The sequence below is a fragment of the Anopheles bellator genome, chromosome 2 (assembly GCF_943735745.2).
Source record: "Anopheles bellator chromosome 2, idAnoBellAS_SP24_06.2, whole genome shotgun sequence".
Classification (NCBI taxonomy): Eukaryota; Metazoa; Arthropoda; class Insecta; order Diptera; family Culicidae; genus Anopheles; species Anopheles bellator.
The window spans coordinates 15,564,642-15,592,641 of record NC_071286.1 but is presented as its reverse complement, the minus strand read 5'-3'; the positions used below and the strand labels follow the sequence as shown (position 1 = coordinate 15,592,641).

Here is a 28,000-nt window from a genome sequence, read left to right as displayed (position 1 = left end):
GGGTCTGTTACAGAGGGCGCTGCTACTAGCCGGAATTTATTTTGTTATGTTGGTACACTCTTCATATGAACATATGTGAAGTTTCATTTCAATCGGTCGTACAACGATCGTTGAAGACGATCCACGTCAAGGACGTCCAAAAACAGCATTGCACTCTGTCCCAAGAGCGTTTTGAAAGTTGCAAAAGTCCAAGAATTAAAGTTCGAATTGTTGGAGCATCCTGCATCTTTCCTATGTTTGGCAGCTAGCGACATCCATCTGTTTCCAGACCCCAAAAAAAATCATGTGTGGAAAGCGTTTTCATTCAAATGATGAGGTCATCAACAGCTGCGGAATACTATTTTGCTGTCCTTCCACCTTCTCAATTCAGGAATGGAATTCATAAATTGGAATCTCGTTGGAAGATTGTTGATTGTTGGCGTTTTGACCCTACTGAATAATAAAGTATATTTCAAACCGTAAAATTACGTGTTTCCTATCGAACCGTAAAACTTATTGAATAGCCTGGCCACGTGTCGGGTTTGGGACCCTCGCGAGCTCCAATTGTCATTCAATTTCATTTGTTCACGCGTCCCCAACACAGACAGATTTAAATATTCAAAACAGCGGCGACGAATTCCGACAACAGAATTCCGATCGCCCCGTGTCTTCGAGGACCTCTTGAAGAGCTCGGGCCCAGAAGTGGTGGTGCTATGATTATGATGTTCGCGTGGTCGCGTCACCGTCCGCGTTAATCCGTTTCCCCGGTCTATTGATTCTTGGAGTCGCCCGTCGCACGCCTCACGGAGCCCCGGGGAGCCTCATTCACCTTCACCTAGCGCGCGACCAGCAACAATTAACTCCCCGAGCCAAGAGCCCAACACACGTTGACAGACACACGGGGCCCTCTTCATGCGGCTGGACGTTTGAGAGAGAGAGTGTGTTGGGCAAACAATTGGAAGTTTGAAGCGTGTTGGGTGTTGGGAAAAAAAAGGGAAAACGGTGTATTAATTATTTATGACTATGGCCGTGGACTCTCGCCTAGCCGGTCACGTAGAGGCCACGAGGGTCATCAACGAGTGCGCCCGAGCAGAGTGTGTTTGTGGGGAGTAGATGAAGTGGAAACTGGTGTCCAGCAGAGGCAGGCAGGTCTCCGCTAGTTGCGCACCCGCGATCGTCAACATCGATCGTCGCCGACGGCCCAGACTAGACTTTGATTAGACGTCGCCAATCGGCAATCGGTGTTCCACCGATTAAAAATCGACAAGGGGCCGCGGTTGGACCGAGCTCTACTCTAGGTCCAGAGTGGTTGGTGGAGTTGTTGGCTTATCGCGCAGCACTTTTTGGACCGCAGCACCAACGGTCTCACATAGTCGGCGCAATCTGGTCCCATTTTATTGACGGGACTTTATCAAGGAGCACCTCAAAACCGTGGCCCAAAACAAACCTCCAGAGCCAGATACTGGACCGATCACCGGTAAGCTGTGCTAATTGAATCAAATTGACGGGCAAAACGGCCAGCGTGCCCCAGGAGCCCAAAATCATATCTGTCCGTGGAGATCCTCCCAACCGTGGGGTTGCGAACAGCGGACCGGGACCTGCATAAATCAGATAATTAGGCTTACGGGTGCCTACCAGGCGCACTCTCAAGTCCATTGCCAGCTAAACGGCACAAGAGCTTTCACCAAGCTGGGCTCTCCACCTGTGGTGTGCCTCAAGAGACTACGTCTTCGTTTCGGGGCCGCAGAAAAGGAGGGAAACCAAAACAAAGCCGATCCGAAGAGGACGCCGGTGATGTTACTGCTGTTGCTATTCATGTTAACACACTCTCGGTGAGCATCGGTTATTAATGCTATTTAAAATGAAATAAAATAGTCAATAAATCTTGCGCGCGATGCCAGCCAGCGCCGGCACCTGGGGCAAGACCCGCCCGGGGAGGGCAGCCATACGGCACCAAGGGTACATTTTTAATTTTTGCCGTTGTTTCGTTTTCATGTTTTATGTGCCTCCCACCGGAGTGGCCACGGCCGTCCCGGCATCGCATGGGAAATATGAAATGATTTTGATTGCTTTTTGCGCCATCGGGTCGCCGACTGTGTGCCGACCCACGGCCCAATACAGCGGGCCTCGCGTTTATGGGAGGTGTTACTGCGCCGATAGAGGCAAAAATTAGCATGAAATTGAAGATTTACGGCTCTCTGGCCAGCGGATTAGCCCGTCAGCCAGCGCTCTGCGTGGTCCACCTCTTTCCGTTCCGGAATGCTGGGTCGTTGGCCAATTGGCGGCTAGCATTACACTCAGGTGCGCACTTACACGCAGGTGCGATCCTAGTTTGGGCAAAAAGGGAAAATAGTTTTCCCCCTAATTGGTCGATGAAACGAACGGCCGCAGCCTCACGGAATGTTCGCCAATAAAATGGGTCGCTCGGTGCGCGTAACTAACGAACCGTTGGCGGTCGCTGCCGGATACGGGTCCGAAGGCGCACGGTTGTCACGGTTTCCGGCCTGACTGGCCGCTAGTGATTTTATCACGCGGCGCCATATTTTTTTCGCCTATGAACTCTGCGCATCCTCTGTTCGGGCTGCCGGAAGAAGGCACCGGCCACCGACGCCGGAAGTGGGACGCTTTTTAATATTCTGCGGCCGTCGATTTTTTTTTGCTTCGTGAATCGTGGTTTTTTTTAATACAGGAATGAGGGAATATTTTCTACTGCAACGAGCCGCACTGCACCGTGGTGCAACGACGAGATGCAATCAGCGACAGCGGGGCTGTCGGAAAAATCGGAACAATCGGAACCAAGCGCGAGGAAAGGCGCGAGATAGTGACAGGAAATTGTGGTCTTCACAAAAAAAAATATCGACAGGTCGGTGTCGAGTGTCAATTGAAAGTGCATAAATATCGGGCCCATTTTTTGCAGTGCAGTGAGCTGCAAAAAATGGGAACAAACCCGAGTCTGGGAACTGACCCGTGTTGGGCTTCCGCAAAAAGCGGCCGCAAATTGATTTAGATAAAGGTCAAACGATTTACAATAAATTGTCACCCAGTTGAGAACCCCGCCCGGGGCAGCTTATTGTAAGTTTCGGGCGCGCAACAAGTGGAAACAACACCGGAAAAGTGTCGATTGTTGGTTGACCGGTTTTTTGCGGTCGCGCATCGCAGGGACTGGCAGTAAAGAGGGGAACTCCCCGTCATTCTCGGAACTCTGCCCATCGTTACCGGTGTTCGGAGCACGACATTCGATCAAAATCACAACCCACTACTGCTGGTATTGGCGCTCTTCGGGTCGGTAATTAATTGTTCACTCATCCGGGGCCCGACTTCTTCAGTCCGATGGAAACTCACGAATTTCCCTCGGGGTCCGGTTGGCCCCGTTTTCGACCGGGTTTCATGTGAAATCTTCATCTCTTGCGTGCGGCGCTTCTCGTCGCCGCGCTTTTGTTGCTGCTCGGTGTAAGTTGTTTGTTTTCGCTGTAATTTTCGTCCTTTGCTTGTCTTTACTTTTCTCCCGTGCCGAAGGATCAACGCACCGCGGGGTTAATTTATTTGGACACGTGTGACAGTGCACTGTTTTTGTACCAAAAACTAAGCGATTAAAGGGCTCAGCATGTGAGGAACTAATCGACAAACTAAGCTAATGACAAACATTGCAGAAGAGATTTTCTTTAATTCCTGCTTCTAAATATTAATATTTAATACGTAATGTGTCGGTCAATAATTCCCGTGCATTCTGAGGACCATTATTTTTTTATCCTACAGGTGCCAGATATCTCATGGAATCACCGTTATAGGATCATCCATTGATTTTGCGAACTTTCTCTATTGGTTTTGATGGAAGCTTGTTAATTAGGGTGTTTGAAGCGAACGGCACCGATTACCCGAATCATGTTTTTTTAAACACCCAAAATGGCCATGGTGCTTTTTGCGGCGGAGAGTGTAAGACTCCCATTCTCCGGTGGGCTGATCATGTCATGATAGTGGTGGATGGCGAAGCAGCCCGTAAAGTCTCCTTAGGCCGTTCTTAGGAGGGGCAAACTGATAAGTAAGTAGTCATAAGGCCCAGCACAGTTCTGTAACTAAGAAAAAAATTATCAGATTGCCCGGTAAAATGGACAGCTGGCCAGCATATGTCAAGTCCAGCGATAAGTTTATTTCAATCGTGCTGGATTCGATTGCGATCAAAATAACACCAAATCCAACTCCACTCCACATTGTTGCCGGCACGTACTGGCCATCCAATCGACTGGGCAGACGTGGAACGTGCTACTTATTTGGGGTGAAAAAAGTGGCCCTTAAAAACTCACCGACGGCCACGCCAATTGCTAATCAACGTGAATGAGATCAATTTACACCTCGGCCCAAGAATGCCCACGAACTGGGCGGGAAATGTCGGCCATAAAAGCCGCCATAACCATTCCAGTCGAGTGCCGAGTTGTTGGCGGCCGAAAAGCGGCCCCGCGTTCTGCGGTTTTAGCGTTTTTCGCGGCCCGTTCGGTACTTGCCTTGTTGATGGATTATGCGAAATTTTCCAATTTACCGCGGAGTCTCTGTCGAGTCTTGGCTCTTCGTGGCGCAACCTCCGATGCTTTCACTCCGTGGCCACAGAAACCGCAGAGCGCGGTCGTGCCCTGCTAATCGGTCGCTGATAGAGAATCAATTTTATGTTCAACTTCGGGTGGACCGTCGGCCCATCGGCCTGGCCACGTCAGGCCGACGTAACGAGCCGCAACGAGCGGAATGGGATTACCGATCGGGATGCGGGATCCCCCGGTGTACGTGATTTCAATCAATTCTCCACGGTCCGCGGAGTCCGTGGAGTCCCGTTTCGTCAATTTTCCGAAGTCGGCGAACCCGTTTTCTTCTCCCATCGGCCGATCGGCCGTTGATAAGGTGGGTTGGGTTCATTACCGCCTAAAAATAACCACGACTTGTGGCGGTGGCCTCGAGACCGAGTTCCTGGTGTTGGTCCTTCGCTCGGCTGCATCCCTGAATCTGTCGCCACTCGTTGGTTGCGTAGGTCGACCCGAAAAAGACATTAACTTCATTTCCCGGCACGGCCCGGCCCGGCCGCAGGAAGAGTAAATGAATCGGGGAAACCGAGATTCCCGCACCTGGTTCCTTAAGGGCCAGGCCTTCTGGCTGGAAAATTTACATCGGAAACACGGGGGCCACAAAAAAGTGGACGCCGGAACCGGAGCCGATCGGTGCGCGACGCTCGCTACTGCTGTTCGGCATAATTTATGGACAGCATCTTGCTGCCATTGTTTTTGTGTTGGTACGCAGAAAATGGGTTTTCCCCGGCGCGTAAGATAAGCGACTAATGGGCAATTCTGGGGGGTGAATGTCTTTTTTCTCTGGCCCAAAACTCGGTGCCGCGCGCGACAAAGTAAGTTGGAAAGTACATTAAATTTTATAGGTTTGTAGATACGCGAGCGAGCGAGCAGGAGTTGTGTCCGGGCCCAGGATGTCTGACTTCCTTTCCGCATCTGCAGGGCAAGATTATGACGCATGCCGCATGAAGGCAAATGTCTCTCATCCCCCTGTGGGGGATCCTCGTTTTTCTGCTTCAAATAGAAATTCTCCAGAACGGAGCTACGGCATGCGGAGCTTTCCACTCGTGTTTCACCCCAGCATCACATAATGAGCATAATTTAATCGACCGACCGTGTAGGTGCGTGGGACCTCTCGGAATCAAATAAACTCATCAAATAAACATTCCTGCGAATCATTCAATTGACTAACAACCGCCGGCGCATAATCAGCGCAGCGCATAAGGACACCCGGCGGCGCAGCAGACGGCCGCGATTCGCGCCGTTCGGCCTGCATTCGCTTCGCGTTTGGCCTAATTTATATGTTTCAATTCCGCCGCCCGGCCAGGCCGGGGACCGGTTGCCGGCGTGCAATGAATTATTTATATCTTTTCACACAGCATAAACTTAAGCCGGGCCGCGTCGACAAAGAGCGCATTTTTATTTGCTCTTTCCGTACGATCGCCTGCCTTTTTCCGTTTTTATTGCACGCTCTCTCCCTCTCACGTACCCCGTTTATGTGCGATCGGGGTTTTGCATTTCGGAGGACCCGTGGCCCGTGGAGAGATCGATTCCCTGGGATACGGTGGCCGCCGTCCTTTAAATCTGCCGAACGCGTTTTCGCGAGAAATTCGCGACCCGGTCCCGGAAATAGAAAGGAAAAGGAAAGTATGTTGTGCGGCGAAAGAGGGCGAAAGGTGCGCCGCTCCCGGGAGGGAATGGGCAGCATAAGAGGGCATCGCATCGGGCAGCAATCGCCAAAAGTGCAGCATTCGAAGGTTCGCCAACCCATACGACACACATGCGCACAATGGGCCGTGGGCCGTGCGTGACGCATGAACGGCAGAGAGAGCGAGAGAGAGCGAGAGAGAGCGTGGAACGCGCGGGGACAGAGAGAAGAAAAAAATTATAATTTATTTTTAATCTGATACATAATAATGTTAATCTTATAAACTCAACACGATACTTGATACTTGACTCTTCCCGCGTTCTGCCGTTCGATTGCCCGTGGCCTGCCACGCTGCCGGAGCTTCCCGGACTCCGGACTCGGTACGGACTTCTCGGGCGAAGGTGTATGTGTTTGGAATGGTGGTGTGTGTCGCGCGTGTGCGCCGTTCGATTTTATGCTGACCGCGACTGGCCGGCCGCGACCATCTTCACATGTGGCCCGTCCTTTCATTACCCTCATTCCCTCTCTCTCTCTCTCCCTATCTCTCTCTTTCTCACTCTCTCTCTTTTACACGTTCGGTTTGTTGTTATTGTTGTGGTTGGTACATGCGCGCACCGCAGACGACGCACATTGTTGTCTGACTTGTGCCGCGGCCTGAGGATTGTAATACCCTGAACCGCGGCTTATGCTCCGCCCTCGCCCACCCACCCAGTGCGGCGGGTCGTACTTTCACCTCATCTCCCGCCGGGGTCCAGCTGGTGGCCCCCTTCACAATGCTATCGCTTCACTATCTCTCTATTCTCTCGCTCGCTCTGTGGCGCACCTTTCGCGGCGAGGCTCTGCGTTTTCGCGGCGCGTTATGCTTACCGCGGGTATGCTCTCAGCCACCCCGAGAGATAAGCCCCCAGAGCAGCTCCGTAAACGATGGGCCGATGGACAGCAACAAACTGCAACAAAAGGGCCGTGCAGCCGAACCGTCCAAGAAGACGCTCCAAGAAGGAGATTCATGGCGAGCCGAGAACGTTAAGAACGTTTACGGTGTGCCCTAAAAATTGGAGTTTGTTACCAATTGGTCACTACATTGGTAACTGTTGGTTCCTCTGGGTCCTCTGGGTTGAAGAATGGAACACTCATTTGTTGCGGGACTTCCTGTCAAATGTTTCACCAATCGAGCGTTTGATAAATGGATAGTGGTAAAATTTCGCGTCAATCGGGACACCCAACAGGAGGTCAATTTTTCACCGCAATCAGCAACTCGAAATCAATTCGCTGATCGCCGTCGATCATCGTCGTCTAGCGCCCGCCCTGTGCCCGGTGATCGATGGTGTGTGATCAGCGTTGGAATCAGCACTTCCACCGGGTGTTTTGAAAGGGCAACACAGTTCTCCCCACGACTAATATCTTGTGGTCGTTGTCGTGTCCCTGATAGGCTTCGAACAGTTCCTCTTATCACACGCTCGCTGATGCACCGATTTTTGGACTTGCTCTTTTGCGCGGAAGTTGCCCATCGCAGGCTCATCCCCGTCGTGGTGTGGCGTGAAAGATCGCGAGGCACGTGCGGCAAGGGCCCGGTCCGGCCCGCAAGAGATCAAGCTCGTGGAGAATGGCAGAAAGACGCCGAAGAAAACGATCGGCGGCCGCACTCGCGCGGTTGGGGGCCCCGTTCCGCGGTGCGCTATCACGCCGCGGTGCAGATTGTACATCATAAAAGTTGAGGAATTTTCTCACGGTACGGCACACCGGGGCCGGTCGGCACCGGGCCGGTATCTCCCGTCTCGGACGGAGGCTCCTCGGTGCATCGGTCGGCCACACGATGCACTTTTCTTGCGTCGTTCCTTGTTGCGGTTCGCTCTTTGCGCCCAACCACGACGACGACGACGACGACGAGGATGACGATGATGATGATGGTGGTGGCTGTGGTGATGATAGTCATCGTGCGGCGGTGCACCATTTTGGCTGGCATAATTCGCGCGATTTTGCTCAGACTTCGAGCCGCACTGGGACGCTTCCCTAGGATCGTATTACCGAGAACATCTCGGCGTCTAGTGTTACATCGATTGACGGTTGCCAATTCCGGACTCGCGAGGACTTCCAGAACCCACCGAAGATGCATCGACAGCTCGTCGTGCGATGGACCATTAATCACGCACCGTAATTGAATCAATTAGCAAAGGACACTCCGGAAGCGCCGCCGATGAGCCTCCCGGAAAGGTCACCGGAATTCGGCGTCACCCGGACCGAGGACCGTGAGAACGTTCCGAAGAAGTCGGAAGTGTCCACCCCGGGAGCTGTGATTTACTGGAGTGATTAATGGTTGTGATAGGACTGCCGACCCTGGGGCGACCTCGTAGGCCCGAAATCGCTGCACCAATTTCGAGAGGGCGGTTGAATAATTGGCGAAAGGATTACTAGCACGCCGGAGCACGCAGGACACGCAGGAAGTTCGTTTGTCAAATTGACAACATTCGGGTCAATCTCTGGCGAAAGAATTGGCGCTCTGAGACAGTCGGATTCTTCACCTACGCCGAGAGCCAACGAATATTGTTTGGGTGATTCGGTATGGAAAGCACGTTTCGGTCTCGCATATATAGTCCGCTCTCTCTCTCTCTCGCTCTCCCTGGCAGGGAATTCGCTGCCCGGAAGACGGGTTTCTCGGATTGCAATTTGGTTTACGCTGGTTTTTTTTTTTTTTGGGGGGGCCCGATAAAAGGGAGAACAGACGAACACACGCGGCCACAGTGTGCAGCTGGGAACAAGCTGCGAGTTGCTTCAAATTGAATTTACACCATATGGCCCCCGGAACCGGATCGGCCGGGGCCGTAAGATTCTGCACGCCGGAAAGTCGTGTGAAGTCGGGTGGGTGGCTGCATCGCGCGGTATTGCAGCAACGCGAGCACCTTCGCGCGTTGTCTTACGCGAGCAGATGTCCATCGAGTGCGTTATCCTTCGTCCCGGCAACCTGCACCCGCACCAGGAGGCGACGTGATGTGAATGACCTCATCCGGAGCGTGAGTGGCGCGAAAAAAGGCATTGATTGGCTCGGCGTCGTGGCTTCAGCATTTCAAAATGTGTGAAATTGTTTGTGGGGGGCTTGTTATGAGAGATTTGTGAGCCGTGATTGCCGTGTGATGATCTGTGGAAGTTTCCAGTGATTAGCCTTGCCTTTGTTTGGGTAGTCGTGTTGACCTCAAAACATTCCCGAGCAATCAGCAGATTTTTGTTGAAAAGCATTCCACAGCAGCATTCTTGGGAGTTCTCTAATCACAGACAGCGCGAGTGGTGGTGGTAATTGGGAGCTGACAGAATACTTTCAGAAGCAAATCTCATCCCCCAAACGGGAATCGAACCCGTGACCGCCTAAGCGATAACAACCAACGCTGACATCGGGACCACGAAGCCAACCATATTCTTCGCCTTCGCTATCAAAGTGACCCACTTTGGACGTTTTCACAGGATCTGTCACCTTTCACTGTTCCGCTCCGTGTCTGATCGAAACTAGAAAAGCTACGAAAAAGGAGACGCACAATCTGTCCCGAGCTGTCACATCCCAATAAATCGCCCCATCATCGCACACGGCCCGTGGTGATCCCACCCCCCGGGGTGGAGAAGAGTCCACAAAAAAGGGCATCAATCAAAACACTAGCCACTCACACACAGGCAGACCAACAATATTGAGGTGCGCGCGAAAGGCGCGAAACGACGATCAAACGGCTCCGAGCTCCGAGCTCCGTTTTGTAGACCAAGGCTACATGGCGAGGCGTCAGCGGCGCTCAGGAAAAACAAATGTTCTCCACGACGTTAAGCGGGAAGCGGCGTTTCTCCCCCTCGGGCTCGGATGGTCCGACATGTCCGACTCGATCATCGATCTTGTCGATGGACAGACAGACGGAGACTCTCGCAGAGACTCGCTGTCCCCGAGGTCGCCGCTGATGTGTTCATATCACGGCCGCCAGCCAGTTCATAATCGATTTTCGAACCACACACACAGATGCACTGCCAGCCCGTCCGTCCCGGACTGACCTCTCCACGGATGCACGTGTGCCTCGATGTGTGAAGGAACCCTCCACAAACACGTCACAGACACCACAAGAAAGCGAAAGGTCCAACGGATGGCGGAAGAGAGCAATCCACGACACAACGACGGCTCGAGGTGAAGAGTTATCGTGGCTTGGGCTCCTACGGAGCGGGCCCTACAGCTGGCTGGCTTCGGCTTCTGGCGGGCCCTTAAAGGTTGCACAGCCTCGTTGCACGCTGATGCTTGAGAGACGAGACAACGCCGCGTACGCACTCGAGAAACAAATCGAGCGGTCCCGAGCGCCAGAAGGAGACCAACAGAAAGATAGAGGGAGAGATGGCGTTTCAAGCGATGGATGACCACAGTGCATCCCCCTGAGGATCATCGCGCGGGAATCCTCGAGCCGCGGCAGAGGCTGCCTCACGGCAAGGTGAATACCGACTAATTTACCCATAATTACATATCTGTTACGTTCCGTCCGAGAAGGGGTTCCAGCGCGACCAGCTCTACGACTGACCCACGGCTACATGTGCTGGCCGTGGTCTTGGGTTGTGGGGGTGATTGGATCGGGTCGGGCCTTTTTCTTTCGCCGTCCGGTCCTGTGTTTGTGGAGGTGCAATTTGTGCGGGCCAAAAAGGCAGCCCACACGGCAGGGTCCCCAGTGGGCGCAGTGGGTCATGCAGCTCCCCGGTCGAAGAGGTGCTCCAGACCCAGTCCCCCGGGGGCTATCGCCGAGTGCTTCCGTTCTCGCGTCGAGATAGGAGTTATGGAGCACTTCGGAACACGTTGTCCGTTGTGGAGTGGCTGGACCAACTACGCGTCCTGACTGATCGTGATACACTTTTCACATCATCACCCGCGATAAGTTATCGCGGGGCCACTTGTGAGATGCGTTCGCCCTGATTGGAGGGCAGATAAAAATCGGTCCACGGATTCCGGGATCCTCCGGGTGCTTCAGGCCGGACGAAAAATCTCCGATCGTACTGGTGGGTCATAAATAAACGCTCGGAACGCTGCGTCGGAGCGCGGCGATAACTCAAACGGTACGGTACCGGTACTGGTACTGGCGCAGCTGTACCGCGTAGTTGTTGCCGCTTATCAGCTCACCCGAGGAGAGCAGTTCGGAAAGTAAAATGTTTTCCAGAGACCACGTTCCCTGCCGACCGCGAAGAAAGCAGATGTGTATTGCTATCTTCTCGGGATTCCTGGAACTCCTGGGAACTCCGATTCAGGAGTTATGTCTGGTCTGGCGCTGATAGGATTCTGCACGGCAAGCCACTCCTGTTAACGTGATGGTAGGATGATCCATCTAGTGTTTGGTGAATTTCCGATTTCTCGACTTTTAAAATGTCAAACTTCATTCGGGAAACTGTAACCAGTTAGTAAAAACTTCGACTTTCTCGAAATGGGACACTATACGTTTGCAGAATATTGGAAAATATTGAAAACTTATAACTCACACGTCGTGCAAGAGAAGCCAATGCCACCCAACAAGTAACGGTTTTGTTTGGTGCGGATTTTGGTTTGGCGGCATCATCAGCCCATTTTGCTTCGCAAATGAAGAAGGATTCGGTGAAATTGAAGCTGAAAATTTGGTCTTGGAATCCAAATACTAGCTAACTATACTATAGAGACAACCGAAAGGACACACTCTCTGGGCCCGATCTCAGGACACAATCTCAAGACGTTTCTAGATGCCCTAGTCCGCCGCACGACGCCGACATTTATTGCTTCAAAATCTCTTTCTCTAGAAGCATTCTCCGTGCGGCCCTTCAGCAGCGTCCTCTGATGGTGTCCTGTCGAGATTGTTTGATGTCCCCGTGCGGCGTCATTTTTTGTGTGTTGCCATTCCTGCTGCTTCCTGTGGACTAAACGTTGTTTAAATAGGATGGGCCCCCGGATCACCGGACGGAACCGGTACCGGTGCTGAACACGAGGCGGCAAGGTGATGTTGTGTCAACGTTGGGCACACACATGCACACGCGCGCTCCGAAAGCCAACATAAAAGGTGAAGATTAATCACATTAGCGCGAGACCCGAGACAGAGCCTCCGGTGGATTTCGCCGAGGTTCGGTTGTTGTTTTTTTATTTATTTGTGCCCTGCTCCTTGCTCGCTCACTCGGCCGGGATTTTCTGTTCGGGGCAACCGGCGAGGATTAAACCGGGTGTCGTGAGATGGATGAGAGAGCGCCTTATAGAAAAAACCTCATAATGGATCCTCTTTAGCCGAAAGGAGCGAGCGGCAAGCGATTTCTTGCTGAGTCAAGCGAGAGCCATCGAGAGGTTAATTATTGCGTTTCGACCTGCTGATGATGGCCGAGCCACCGAAAAGTGCAACCGATGTGTGGTTCGGTAGCCAGGAGTTGTTGGCCACGGGGCCGCTACCGGAAGGAAGGTTTAACTGATCCCTTGGTTGGGTTTTGGCAAACCAATTTCGAAACACTTCACCACCAGAAGAAGTGGGCAGAATTTTTCGATGACCAATCAACCCAAAAAACATGTTGCTAACGTGTATTTTTTTTTCAGATTCATTCGTTCGTATTGAGGAACCGAAGAACTTGCCATCTCATGGCATCACACATTCCATAGGCCACCGGCCCCGTACCAAGGCACTCGATAACTCGATTAACTGTTTTCTATTGCGCCTTTCGGACGCCTCAGATCATCGCCTGAGCTCTGAGAGGCACGTGCGCCACGTTGGGCCGACCGTTAATGGAACGGCAAGTAATCGTTTGGCGGTTGCGTTCCAAGAAGACGTCAAAAAGCCCGTCACCGACCACCCAGCCCAGCCGCAAGACGCCAAGAAAAGCAAGTGGACAGAGTGCGTTCGAGTGAGGCGAGATCGAGACGATCGATCGAGCCGGGGAGGTGTCGACGCATGATTGGCTATTGAGTTATTGTCCAGCCAGCCCCGGAGCCTCCTGGAGGTGGATTGAAAAATCAGAGGTACTACCGTCACCTTCGCTTAACCTCCCGGCGGGCCCCCAGGTCCAGAGACCGGATCGGGATGTCGGACGTGTTTGTGTTCTCTGTGTTGTAGGTCACGACACGACGACCATCTCTGCACCATCTGCGATCTGAGGGCTCCCTACCGATTTCTCTCTCTCTCTCTGCGTGACAACAAAGTGGCCGGTAAGGGCTGCGCTGAGGAGAGGTGTCCAGTGTCCCAATTGGAACACAGGGTGTAACGGGTTTCCGAGAGTATCATCGCGGCGGCTCGCGCGCGCGATGGTGCCATGTTTTGGTGCGGTGTTGTGATTCCGATGCCGATATCATTACGCCATCTTGAACAATTATTCAAATTACTGCCGATCCCAGCCGCCGCGGTTGCCGGCGCGCTCGCGGTGAGCTGTCAAGACGGGCGGCGCGCGAAGCGGATACAGTTCGTTCAAGGCGCCCCGTGCTGTCCCAGAGTGCCGGGCGATAGCGAGCGGAAAAAAGTATCGAATAACCGAATCAGTTTCAACGTCCGCCGAGTACCGCGGCGACCAGGGGCCTTCATGGAGCTAATTTACCTCCGGTCGCAGGAGAACGGAACGGAAATGAAGCGAATGAAGTAAAACGAATCCAGGCCCCGTCCCGGCGATGTCTCCAAGGTGTACCACAGGTATCCAGGATCCAAGGGGTCTGGCCAGGCCCGGGCGGACTGTAAGCGGATACTTTTCTCCCGGTGGTATTATGAAGCCAGAACACCCCGATCCTTCCAGCTAGCCAGCCATGTAGCGCATCATGTCCGTGCCACTGCGCGGACGACAGACAGACAGCTAGACAAGCCCTGGAACCCTGGAAGACACCGAGACGGCCAGGCGGGCCGGGCCACGTCGCGGTGCGTGCGTTTTGGCCCAACGAACAAATCCGAAGAAGACCTCTTTCCTCTCTCTCTCCAACTCGGTCAATCTCTCGGCCAGGGGTTCGGGCCAAGGGCCAAGATAATTATCGACCGGACCCGGGGACCCTCTCGCTCTGTAGACTTCTCTATTTTGTCGTCCGAAAATTGTGCAAACGGCGGCAGGGCCCTTTGCCACAATCCCGGGAGCGTCTTCTTCTTCGTTTCGACGGGGACCCTGCACGCGGCGGACAAGATACAAGGAAGCGCCGTTTGTTCTATTCTTCCAGCAAGGTACCGAAGACAGTGCGTCTTTAAGACACTGGAGGAATGGGAAGTGGGGGATTTTTGCCAAAACATCCAAAGCCCCGAAAGCTCCTGCATAATGAGCGCAGGCAAAATGTATGCTCGCGAAAAAGGAGCAGGATTTTCCTAGCGGTCCCGCAGCATGAACCCTAGTTGTAGGGCTCGATTTGGACGTGGAATGTTTTGCATCGCTGAATATTTTTGGGAGAATTACGCCGATCCCATGTACGCGGATGCGGTTCTCATAATGCGGCCCATGGCGAACCCTTGACACCGATAATGGGACTACGGCGGTGGGACAATGGCGGCCAATCCTGCCAAATGTTTCTGGACCCGGTTTTTATGATCCCGGGAGGCCTTTGCATATGCGTGTGCAGCCTGTAAGCCTCAGCGTAAACCTTAAAGGACCAGACCGAAACGGGTAACCTATGGACTCAGGAGACCCAGCCAAGAGACGATGCAACGACTTGGTCGGTCGGTTGGTAACGGTATCGTTAGTTCCACGTATCAACTCCAGCCGGGATGACGTGGCAAGGTTCTACGCAGTACCGGGTACCGGCCGGGGGTTTCAATAGAAACGACAAGTCACGGGCCAAGTCGGCCGAAGAATTGTTTTCAATTTCTTCGCGGGCGGCGGCGTTTCTTCTAGTTTCTTGGCGTGGACTTGAAGTGCCAACTTGAGCCTGATTCAGTTGGGCGTTGATTAGACGCGTATTGTACAACGTCTGGAATGTCCACCTCGGTCCAGGCGAGGAACTGCCCGGAAAAGGTGCAGAGCTCGGTCCCGTCACATGGTGCACTCTTGGGCTCGGGTTTCAACGGCTTTTTCCGGGCACACCTCCCGGGAGTCTCTGCCAGCCTAATTTGATTAATCGTTTGCCATCACTCTTGGTAGCCCCGTGTCGGCCCCGAAATCGGTCTGACCTTCTCCTCGGTTGGCATTTTTCCTTCTAATTGCACAATTTCCCATGCAAATACCTCTCCGGTCGCTGCTGCTCCGGCTGTTACCGCGGACCGGACGCCGAAGGGACACTCCAGTGTCCTGCGCGTCTCGTTGTCCCGGACCGGCCCAGGACTCCCGGCCGGCAACGAACGGATAACATACCGCTCGAAGGTCAAATTTATGATCACTTATTAGTTTCAGGTGTTGAGAGACAAAAGGGGTTTGATGTAAACCGTGTGGTGAAGGGCCCCGGGAAGAGGCAGACTCGCGTGACCGAAGGGGTCGCCGTGCTCGCACTCTACCTGGCAGGGACGCAACTTTAATCCTTTCTTCGGGCCGACCTTCGATGGGATAGGTCGCCGTTTTGAACCGGCCCGAGCGCGCCCGGGGTTCGCCGTGGTCCGTCCCGTCTCCGGTGCAAGTTTACGCTATTTATGACGCTGTTTTGTCATTTAAAAAATGGACATTTTATTTTAATTAAGTTTTTCACGTGATGGGACGGCCACACTGGGAACCGGATCCATCGAACCCTTTCCGCCGCGCGCGGGTTAGCAAAGCCCGACCCGAGACCCGAGGTGTCTTACGATTCGTTGCCGTGGCCTCTGTCTGTCTGTCCTTGATGATTGCACCAGATGACCAGTGGTCAAAACAGTTCCCTTAATGGCTGGACCTTAGGGGGAGATCTTCAAGGAATGGTGACCACTTCCTAGCTGGGAACCGGAACCTCTGCGGAGATTGTTCCTTCGCTGGATCCGAGTGTTGTCCCAGCAGGGCCTGCGGTAGGGAAGTCAGGGCAGGGCTTTTGTCCTGCGAGAAGGATCGCAGGTCGGGGATCGGCCTAGAGAACGAGAGCTTATCGATTCCGACGATCCAAGATCGATTCGGGCAGATGTGGCTTTCTATTGTTCTATTCTCCGATGGGCACAGACATAATCGGGCACTTCAAGAGACAACCGTGGTGCCGTCCTGCTTAAAGCGCTTCTCTTCAAGTACCTTCGCCCGCCCATCGCCCATCAGCCCAAGTCTTTCAGGGCTAATGAAGTAAGAAGTACCGAAAAGTCTCCTGGGTCCTTCTCAGGTGATTCGCCTCAGGAGATACGCCGATCAAGCCAGGAACTCGGTACGCACTTTCCTCCGCACAACGAAGCATCTCTCTCTCTTTCTTTCGCGCGCAAAAAATCGAACGAGCCCCAAACAACATCATAATCATGCTGCGCTCATCATCATCGTCGTCGTCGTTGTTGTTGGCCACACCACCCACACGCCGCGGGATGATTGTTCCGACACACACATATACTACCATTCGTTCCGCTGCGTCCTCGACTGGATCTGGAGCAGCTGCGAGAAGAAGGTGGTACACGGTGTAAGAATATGTGTCCGCCGGTGTGGACCTTGTTGCCGCCGCCGCGACCCGTCGTGGGATGTCGTGTCGCGTTCGCGCTCGCGCAGAGTGTTATTTTATGATTATGTTTTATGTTGTTGCTTTCCACCCACTGGCCCACCGGTGGCCCACTTGTGGAACTCGATTGCAGTTTCCTCGCTTACCGTTGCTGTTTTTTTTTCGATCATGTTCATATTCCGTCGATTACAAGCGACGATGCAGTGATGTTGGCCTTCGCCGGCAAGTGTGGCTCGATTGTTGCCAATAGTTGTTAACAATATAATCATCAATTTGCGGAGGAGAATGAGGAGCAAGCAAAAAACATGGCAGGGAAGCAATCGGTTGATCGGATCGATAAACTTGCGCGAAATGGGTTCACGGGCGTGTGAAACGATCACTAGCGAGGGCTGGAGCATAAATTTGACTCACCTCGGCACCAACCCGCGAGAAGACGCTAATTAGAGAGGCCACTATCTAGGAGTCGATGATCTTCCCTGCCTTCCTTGAACCGTCAAGGCTCGGATCGGTCGCTTTCACCTTCGTCGGTCATCTGTCAAATTGTGGTCAGTCGTCAGACGCGTCACCCCGTCTGCGATGGGTGAGTCTGTGAGGTCCCTTAGTAGTAGGAAACAAAACTTCTAAACCCGTAATCCTCACACCAAATCCCGTTGTTCTCGGTGGTCGAATGTCCTCGACCGTCTTGACAGGGTCCCTCACTCGTACGGGAAGATGCTGGTGCCGGAACCCTTTTGGTGATGGCGATGTCCTTGCGCAACGCATCCCGGGCGTCCCCAATTTTTTCACATACTCCCCTCGGCCCGATCTTTGATGGCTTTTAATTTATTCTAACGGTCAGCCTTGCACATCTTGACCAACGGTGACCGACGGTTCTGACCCCGTCTGGTCCGGTCTGGTTTCACATCGCGTCCGTTTCCCAGCGACACGAGAACTGACCATCCATCAAGGAAATCTTTTCGGGAAACTAGGTGGAAAAACCGGTTCCCAAGATGTGCCCTGTCCGGATTTTCGGAGCGGATTAATGACCAGTGGTCATCCTTTTTGGATGCGGGCCCGGGTCTCAGTCTTTTATTATGATTACTTTTTTTGCCAAGGAGTTGTGCCCTTTTTTGTTTCTTCGTCTCAAAGGGCCAAAGGCGCACAAACGGGGGAAGCTATTAATCTCCGTGCCGGAATGGGAAGAGACTGGAATCTAATGTCCGGAGTCGGGAAAACTTTCGCAATTCGGCCGCCACTACCGATGCCTAAAACCAATAATCGTCCTTCGTGAAGGACTGAAGAAAGGGCTAGAACCCCTTTTAGAGTGTTGCCACGTATTGAAGACCACGGATCCGGTCCCGTCCCGTTAGCGTATATTTGTTTTAAATATTAAAAATCATAACGAATTCATAAATCATCAACCGTTTTTTTACACTTCCCGATGCCAGGTCCCGACCCCGTCCAACAACGGTTGGTGACGCTTTCGTTCGCGTTCCGCAGGATTCAACGACCGAAACGCAAATGGCGTAATGGTCGGCTCTTGACAAGCACTTCCCATTCGACACGCAAAGGTTGTGAGAACAGTTCAAATCGTCCAAATAGTCCCCGACCCGATCCCGGTGCAGTAACAGTCAGCGGGTGATGTCCTTCACGGGTTCGCACGGTTCAACACTAATGGCTCTTGTCGATGGCTGATGTCAAACCGTTCAACAATCGCGGACTGCCCTCGGAGGCGCCCGTAACAAGTCAACAATGTTTTAAACCATTTTTGGCTCTCACAATCACAGGGTCAGGCGAAAACAATCCGCACTCCCAGAAACAACGGTCGCAAGAAGGGCGCTGGATAAGAATAGGGATCCAAGACCTAGCACTAATATGTCGCACCGCATTAAAAAATGTATCAAAATGCGATCGAGCATCGATACTGTTTCCAGTTTTCCCAACGAAATGTCCCTTGCCCGATGGGAACTCTAGCGCAGGGGGGAACAATTGCATTCTTATGCTCACTCGTTTGTACCCACTGCTGGCACGCACGCCGCAGGACATCCTCCTCGGGGTTCGGGAAGAATGGCACCCCCTGGGAGGTGGTCGCGAAACGATATTATTGTGCCCGTTCGCGTTCCGATCTTGAGAAAAGCGCAAACCCGTGCAATAATTACTTAACACGAGAGCGCACGCAAATAAGGAAAGGGTTCACTATTCGGGTCGAAAACGCCTCAGGAGAACCGAAGAAAAGCTCTCCCCTGTGAGGAGCTCGAAAAGGGCAACAAAGGGACGGCCAAGGAACAACCCCCCGGCATAGGAGACTAATTAAGCAAGTTCTCAGACCAGCCAGCCAGCAGGCCAAGATGCCTCGGGCGCTCGGTGACGAAATTGATGATTTATGCTTCGTCCGCGAAACGATCCCGCCAGCCGCGTTTAGTACGCGCTTATTGACACCTTGAAGTGTCAGCGTCGGTTTTGTGCGGCCTCTAAAGTGCCGATCGGCAGCTTTTGGGCTTCTCATCAGAAGAAGCTGACGTGAAGGACATTGCCGCGAATCTATTTATAGTGCCCACGATAGCAACATGCGCCAGTGTGGCGAACCGGCGGATATAAAAAGATTCACTAAAAGCAGAAGCACTTACCTTCACGTCGCATTCCCATCTTGAGGCACTTTCGTAGACGGCAAAACTGACACTGATTCCGGTGGTGCTGATCGATGGGACAATTCCGGTTGCCCCGGCAGGAGTAGGTGAGGTTTCGTCGTACCGAGCGTTTGAAGAACGATTTGCAGCCTGTGGGAAAAAAAACAACAAGCAGGAAGAATTTAGTTTTTGCAAGTTTAAAGTAGTTTTTAAAGGAAAGTAGTTTATTTCCGTACTTCTGAAAACAACTCCTCGGACAGTTTTAAAAATTGGAACAAGCGTAGACATACGTGGTGTGTTAAAAAAGTTGTGATAAATTTGTATTTACGGGGGGGCTACGTTCGATATTTTGATATTCGATATTTTGTGATATTCGATATTCGATATTTTGTGGTTTTGCTACTCATGTTCCTCACTTATGGTTACAAGTTTGGCCATTTTAAGTCATCGGTAAATTTTTGACAGCTGTTTTGCTTGAACGTGTTTTGGCTCATCGTTGATTTTTGTCTCCAATAAATGGAGGACAATGAATCTGTATCAAATTTTGTGTAACAATCGAAATTAAGAGCGCAAAAATCGAAGTCAAATATATGTGGCCCTCGTAAATGCAAAATTATCAGAACTTTTTGAACACACCACGTAGATGTCTCGCATTGAGTAGTATACATTCCAGTACAAGAAGTACTTTAAAGGTGATGACATAGTTTTGGAGGAATAAATACAGATTTTTTTATTTCTAAATTCCCGATTCTTTTTGGCCAAAGCAGTGTAGTATGGTTTTTGCTGTTATGAGAAATTGTTTGCTGTATACCTTATTGAAGTCAACTGCTCAGAAAAGATGTTGAATATGTAACGTAATAGGTGATTTATGGACTCCAAAATTCTGTCTATAACGACATGTAATAAGCGTTTCTGCCTCGCAGTGCTCAATTTTATCAGCCCTTGAATTATTATCGTTCATGGGTGCCTTCACGAGCCCCATTTTAATAAAGTGTTGGGTTTCATTGTATGCCCACATGATGACCTCCACCCGGTCGATCTATTTTCAATCGAACAGTTCAGCTTCGGGCCTAGCTAGGACGCCCTAGACTGATGACCGATTGATCGATGTTGAGACACGTTTCTGAAAAGTCTGGGCGGAACCATCACGGCACCTCGCGGACCTTCGTGAGCTTTTGCGCGAGCGCAAAGATTAATTAGTTTAACCTCGCTGTCGAAGTAATTAGGCAAACCTCTTACTAGAGCGCTAGAGGGAGCGTGTTCAGAAGTGATCTCTTTGGCGGCCTTCCTGTGGCCCGATAATGACCCGATACACCAACGGCCCCAAGAAAACGTTTTAATCATTCATCAAGCCAAAGGTGATCGCCGGCGCGTCTCGTGATCCCCTGCCGTTGAGAACGCGAGCAATTTGTAATGGTTGGTCTTATGTTTTCCTGTGTTATTTTTTAAGGCGGCGCCCTCGAGCCTAGTGTTATGCTTTCTTGGCACACCACGCACCACCGGGAGGACATCGGACGCGTTTTCCGAGCCGAGTTTTCCGGCCCACGGATACAATGCAAAGCACACGCTGTGGTTCGCCCGGTTTCCGTTGTTCCGTTGCCGACCGGAGATCGACTCCGGAGGGCCGATCCGGATAAACTGCCAAACAATTGGCGGGGACAACAATGACAGAAAGCAGCCCGACAGCAGCGGGCAACAATGTAACAATCCGTCGGAGCTGCGCAGGGGATTGGTTCGATTAATTAGGAACAATTCCGACGTCAATCCGCCCCGGGCGCGCCGGGAACCGGGTTGTGGCCTTCAGGAAACAGGGCGCTCCCGCTGACGGGAGAATAAATGCACGCACCGTGGCCTCTTCCAGGTCACCTTTCTTACGCCATCTCGTGCGAGGCATCAAAAACCAGAACCGGAAGGGTACCGGGGAATTGCATGCCCAAGAGCTGCAACGGTGGCCGTTGCCGGATAGACAGGATATTTCATCGTTTTCTCTCTTTTCTTTTCAGACTCCGAACCCTGTTCAGGTTGGCCGGTAAGTTTCACGCACAACGCGGATCACCACCGTGTGTCCTTTGGATGCAACCGTAAAGTTGCTCTTGCAGTTTCTCGGTGGTCACTGCGTCGGAAAATTCATTCGGCACGTCCAACCCATGCAGCCGTCCCCGCAAGGCAGGTGGCCGTTGTTGGCGGATTTGCATAAAATCCATCACACGGCTCGGTAGGTCCGGTTCCGTGGACGACGGTAAGTTAGACCGGCCGGATGGCTGGTTGGCCTTGTAAGGACCGCAGGACACTGGAAGACTCACGCCCGGTTTTATTTTCTCCTTTTAGATCGCTCCGATGTTGGTGGCGGACGGGAGTTGCATCGCCGTGCCCTTCTACGCCACTGCACACGGGATTGATTTGCGGTCCTCATGCAGACGGATCGCAGGGTGGGCCATAAATTTCTGTTCCGGTGGTCTGCTGGACGTGGCCGACTGCCGATTGGAACATCCGTGTCCAATTGACACCGTGTTCGACACCGGGTGTCTTGGGGTCCGTCTGTCCGTCGTAAAATCCCCGCCGTACGGAGTCGCGACCGCAACAACGCGCCGGCAAGACAATTGTTTTCGATTCGGTCCGGTTTGGCTTCTGGTGGGCCACCGGCCACGATACTTCAAGGTGGTTCTGCCGGGCGTCTAATGGGTGATAAATTGAGTTATAACAACTCACTGTGGCCGTGGAGTTAGATTCCCGAACGGAGAGTGTGGATTCGGATTTAAGGAGCCATCGGCGGAGTTCTCCCTGGGGTGGGGAAACGCTCCACGCGAGGCTGATGGCCATAAATCATACCTCATCCGAGCGTGGCCCTGAGTCGCCTGGGTCCGAAAAACAATAAACCTGAAGCATGCCGCATAAACACGCCGCGAACGCCGCGTAATGGGATATTAACGGAATTCGTTTTTCTTTATGTAAATTAAAGAACGACGAACGTGAAACTGCAACCGTCGGGTCGGGCCGGGCGCAATGGGAAGCCGGAGTTGCAGGGGCGACCACAGACGATTATGGTTTCACCGAGAGGCACCTGGAACCGGCAAAGAGCTGTAAATTTGTGAGATGTGTATCCTTGGCCGAGCCGCTTCCGAAGCCCCGAAGCCAGGGCTAACTCTCACGTGTGGCGATCGGCGAAAATAATCTGCATAATCATAGTAATATGTGTGTCAGTAATGATGATGAAGACTGATGCCGACACTTGTGCGGCCCCAGGGCGAGATGATTACGCCGACTGTGGCCGGCAACCGATACCCAGTAGTCCTCGGCCAGACCTCGGGGACCGGTAGATACACCCAAACTGTTGTCCGCACTTCGGCTGCGGGGGTCACTTCATTACTGACCGGCCGGCCGCGGGTCAATTAGGTCCCTCTGCCGGAGGTCCTCGGATGGGCGGGACCCATCTCGGCCCGGTGATTTACCGGGCCTCAAGATTTCAAATTAAAAAAGGAGGAATCGCGCAATCGAAACGCGGTGATGAAGAAATTATGAAGCGACGCCAAATTGTGCAACAAAAAGAAGTCGACGGGCGTCGCCCGGGCTTACGGGCAGAGCAATAAAGTTTCTCATTATTTATCTCATTACCATCGGAATGGCCGGGCCGGGGCGGCACCAGACCAGATTCCCGAAGGCGCTTGGCGCGATTGTTGCGCTTGTTTCGTCCGCTAATTAGAGTACCGAGCAGAGAGAGAGAGAGAGTAATGCACCTTCGCCCGGCCAGCAGTGGGCAGTGGTTGGTCAGTGTAGCGTACCGGGGAAAATTGCTTCATTTAGGATTATCGCCCAATTTGTAGCACATTACCACCGCCTACTTTTAGCCTTTCGCCAAGGCTTCTTCCAGCCAGGCTAATCAATCTGGTTGATGGTTGATAGTCGGATGTGTTCAATCCGCATCTGCAAATTAGCTGGAAATTGGAACTTTAGCTCGGATCGCAGTCTTCTCGCGATCGGTTCGTAATCCTTCACTTATTTATCCTTTTCGGAAACTAGTAAATCCGAGTCCCCATTGCAAGCACTGCGTTTCCCAATCACAACAACCCCAGGCACGTACTGCTCCGTGCTGCTGCTGCTACGCTTCGTTTGGTGGCCTGGTCCGCAGATAACACGATCGCGCGGGCGTTAACTCCCCGAGGCTAATTAAAGCGGAACCGAGGCACTACTCCGGCCACGCTCGGTCGGTCGTCCGGCATTGAAGCGAAGAAACGGGCGAGAATTCGGAAACGGCAAAATATGTGGACCAACCCCAACATATGCTGCGGGTTTTTAATGCTGCACCATCCATCATGTCGCCGGCGGCGTCGGTGGACCCGTTCGGAATCGGATAATTAAATTAAAAAATCCGATGATACACCTATTTATCTAGATTCCGGGCGTAAGTGAAATCTCCTGCCGGCCCCACGTGGCCGGTCACTGATGGTAAACGATGGATCGGCCGAACGGAGCAACAGAGTAGCCTAGTCACGCCGGGCCGGACCGGGCCAGCCGGGATGTCCTTAGGGCGGATGCATAACGAGATAATTTTGTGGTTCGTTGGAAGATAATTGATTATGAACCACACCCGACCCCCGGGGGGATGGACGCCACCCCTCGTCCCACGTTGGGTTCGGTTCTGCATCCGGAACCGAAAACGTGACAGTTTGCGGTGCCGGTGGCGGCGGTGGATCCAGGGCGGATCCTGAAACCTCGGTCGCCCGAAGATGTCCGCGCTTGGAACACCCATTCCTTGAAGTCCCCTTGCCTCCCATTCCCTCTCTCTCTCTCTCTCTCTCGGGTGGTTTGTCAATGTATGCAAAAGGCGCACAAAAGGGTTCGGCCACCCGGAGCGGGGTGGTTGCACACACAGGCCGTGATGTATGAATACATTATTCATAAACTATGCGCACAGCGGTCACATGCTGTAACTCGGGCCCCGGGCCAGGCCTAGCCGGGTGGACACAACGGACGGGCGCGTGGGGTGGAGATAGAACATGAATGAGTTGTCAGTTGGAAAATTTGGCCACCTCCGGGGCTCCGGCTCTCGGGTTGACCAGAACGGTTTTTTTCGCTCCGTTGCCCGGAACACGGATATCGATATCAAACCACGGTGGCCACCGCAGCAGCATAAGGCACTGTCGGGCATGTTTAACACGGGGGGCTAATTTTGCATAAATTTGCATTCCCCTGGGGACGAACGGCTGCGCATCGGATTGACGCCTTTTTGGTGGACACACGGCGGTCAAGTCGCCGGTCTTTAATTGAATTGCATTTGATTAAAAATCAGCAAACCAAAATTTAGACACACACATACGCGCTGGTGCACCACATTTGGTGTGACAATGCTCTGTGACACGGTGGCCGACCGGAAAGGGTCGTGCTCGGAGGGAAACAATTGGCAACATCAACCGCCCTGATTTTAGGGGCTTCGTTTACGCTCCCCGATTGGGACGATTAATGGGTTGGTTTGGCGCACTTTCGCCCTACGCGATCCCGAGACGATCCTGCGCCACGTGGAAGGAAGAAAGCTTTCGCCCAACGGTTTTTACAATTTTCTGCTCATCGCACCCGACTCCGATCGGGGCTGATGGCGGGGTTGGTACGTCAGCGAACGATCGATCACTGGCCGGTTTGGGTAATGCCTTGCCAAAGCAAACAGCCAAGGTCGATCGCTTCGCGCGCAGCGATCACTTGCGATCCGATCCGTCGCGAGGCACAAGACAAACCGAACCGAGCAGCCCCAGAGCTCTCTCCCTCTCGCTCTCAGGTCGGTCGTGCAGCAGTTAATAAAATCGGAGGGCATATGAAATAATAAATTATTTTTCTTGCTGATCGATGCGCCACGATAAGAGTCTGCCTGAAGGAGGGCGCGCGCCCGCCCGAACGAAGCAGCATAAAATGTGAATGTTCGTGAACGAGCGTTGTGTGAGCATATTCCGTCCCGGGTCGGGCTCGAGCTCGATCGATTCCCATTCCCAGCGCGGACCGCCATCGTCTCCGTTTTGGGATCCGACCGATCAAGCACGCGGCGCGCCAAATCATTTCATTAACCCTATTATCGTTTTGCAGTTAAAGCATAATTAAACCGTTACCTAGAGGGGGTCCTGGGGCCTTCTGCCTAAACCATGCGACACAGACGCCCGATCGATTTCCTTGCTTATGCCATCTCCTTTTCTCATTCTCTCTCTCTCTCTTTCCGCGTGCCGCGCATAAAGAATAAGATCACGACTTGCCGGGGTACTTATGAGTTTATTTCCTGCGAACTGCGAACTGCAGGAACCCGGACCGAGAGACCGGTTGGTTGGTCAGCGAAGAAGCCTCCTTAATCCGGGGGTGGTTGACCGGGCCCTCCGCCACAACCCCCCCAAAAATCCCATCGTGAGAGAGAGAGATGGGAAGGCACCGGTGTGCCCGGTGAGTGCCGGTGACTTACCGGGCCACTATTATCTGCGCGCAACGGGCACGCCGGGGACCGGTCCGGTTGACCGCCTTGCGGCTGCGACGGACGGCGGCCGGAGGCTACTCGGCCTGGCCGAAACATCCTCACGCGGAGCCAGCGAAATAATATTGAATTAAAATCGATTGTCGGCTGCGAATAGGGGAATTAAAAAGGGAAGGAAATCCACGACGGCCTCCTACAAGCCGGGCCGGTGGCGTGTGCAATCAGTTCCCAGGCTTCCCAGGGCTCCGGGGGTCGTTCCGGTTGCACCGGGGGGATGGGCGGGGAGCGAGTGTCATGTTGGATAGCTGGAAGTTGTAGCAGTTACAATTGCACACAAAACCTAGCGATAATTATCGAACTCCGGCGCTGGGATTGCGAGCTGCCCTTTAACCGAGGACTCTACAAGGGACGGCGATGGCTTCACCGGCGATTAGAATGGGTCCGGTAATTGTTGTCTTCAGATTAATTTAAAAGAAAATTACTTGAGGATATTTCTAGCAAAACATAAAAAGGCACCTAAAGAGGGCGCCCCATATCAGAGTCCCTTGAATCGGGCCAACTTTGTGTCCAGGCACCCAGCAAAGGAAGAACTTATCGTTCACTTTCGTTCCCCGTCGATCGTTCTGCCTTCGCTGACTCGCTGACTAATAAAACAATATCATCACCGCGACCGCCGCCGAGTGCCGCTGCTGGGGCGCTCATTGTTAATAAATCACTGCCACCCCCGTCGGGCTCCGATCCGATTGTTTGCCGGCTGGGCTGGGCTGGCCCCCAGCAAAACCCCCCCAGTATATGCCTCTCCGGGAGGACTTCGCCAAAGTAAACATTTGCCCTCCAGACCGTCAGGTCCAGGGCCCAGCGGGCTCCACCCATCCCATCTCGGGAAGGGCTCGGATTTTCGCTGGGTTTTTGCGTTTCGCCCGCCTGAAATTTATCGATCCCAGCGCAAGCGCAGGGCCCCGCAAAAATTAAGCCTCTCCCGAGCGGCCGGCGGTAATGATCCGACGCCGTCCGAAACGAGGAGGAACGTTTTTCATTAACTTTTACGGCGGCCCGACCAGTGAAAATCGCCCACCCGGGGGTGTCACGTAAATCACCGTGGCCGGGCCACGGGCGAACAGTGTTGCCAGGATGGCCAGTTTTTTTTACTAACTTTTTTCTCCCAGAACCGACAACAACTCTATTTACACTCGCCGGGCCGGCCGGGGGGCTAAAAGGTTAAAGTGTCATTACAGGCAAATTGCCCAAAATACAAACACAGGACCCGCTGGTTCGCTCGGTCGTGTTTTCCGGAGTGGCCACGCTATCGGTTGTTGTTGCGGTGTCACTATCGATGGGTTCGACATCGCTCGTGACGCGCTTTTTACAGCTAGAGGGCCCTGCCCGTAAGTGTGTCCCGTCCCGCTAATCACGCCCGTTCAAATCTTCACCCCACACAATCTTGACGATCGACAGTTAAAGAAGACATCGCGCGAAACCCGCGAAGACATCCGCGTCAAGTGCCGATCGTCGTCGACTGCTCGCTGCGATCGAGGTTAAGGGCACGCTCGGCTAGAACTCCTTGAGCGGCTTGAGTTAATTAAAATCAATTTAGCGGCCGAGGCCCGAGTGGATGCAAATTAGTGGTGCCATTTTTGCTGGCCACGCACAAACATGTTTCGTTTGTTGCTGAAAAGCTAAACCCCCTGTTTCGCTCGATGGCTTTTCCTGTCCACCCCAAAAAGGCGAAATCGAATGTCAGCCCTTTTAAACGTTGCCCACGTCCAATCGGGCCAATATGATCGAACGATCAGCCCATAATTAGTCACAAAATCACGAAGCCAGCGGGCGCCCGGCTGGTGATGACAACAATAATAATGATGATGATGATGATGATGCTGATGGTGATGGCGATGCCAATGGTAAACGATTATATTGATCGTTTTCATCATCATCATCATCGTCCGCTTCATCCGCAAGTAATCGGCCGGTGCGTCGCCGCGTTCGTATGCGTTGCGCTCCGGAGGCGCGTGCGAGCGAGACGGCCCCGGCGGATTATTATTAATAAGCGACGAAAGGAAGGGACCTCCGGTGATGGTGATGGGGCTGGTGCTGAAGTGGATGGCGATCGATCGGTCGCTGATCGCGCGGCTCGGAAAGTATCGATCGATTGATCGCCCATCGCACGCCCAAATGGCGGGTGGCGGGTTTCCGCATTTTCTCGCTCAATCCGTGTATGTGTGATAGGAAGATAACACGAAAGAGAGAGAGAGAGAGAGAGAGAGAGAGAGAGAGAGAGAGAGAGAGAGA

The 28,000-nt window shown here is 52.9% G+C and overlaps 1 protein-coding gene across 2 annotated transcripts in view; it reads right to left on the bottom strand.

The window, feature by feature from the left end:
- The window catches only part of LOC131211049 (steroid receptor seven-up, isoforms B/C), a 66,084-nt gene that overhangs the window by 31,300 nt on the left and 6,784 nt on the right, over positions 1-28,000 (bottom strand). The window contains exons 2-3 of one of the 2 annotated variants that reach the window (XM_058204391.1): positions 19,270-19,419; positions 3,143-3,160 (exon numbers count right to left, since the gene is read on the bottom strand). In XM_058204391.1, the coding sequence (XP_058060374.1) occupies positions 3,143-3,160; positions 19,270-19,419 (168 nt within the window). The remainder of the gene's footprint in view (positions 1-3,142; positions 3,161-19,269; positions 19,420-28,000) is intronic. The other variant, XM_058204390.1, reaches the window with a different exon arrangement.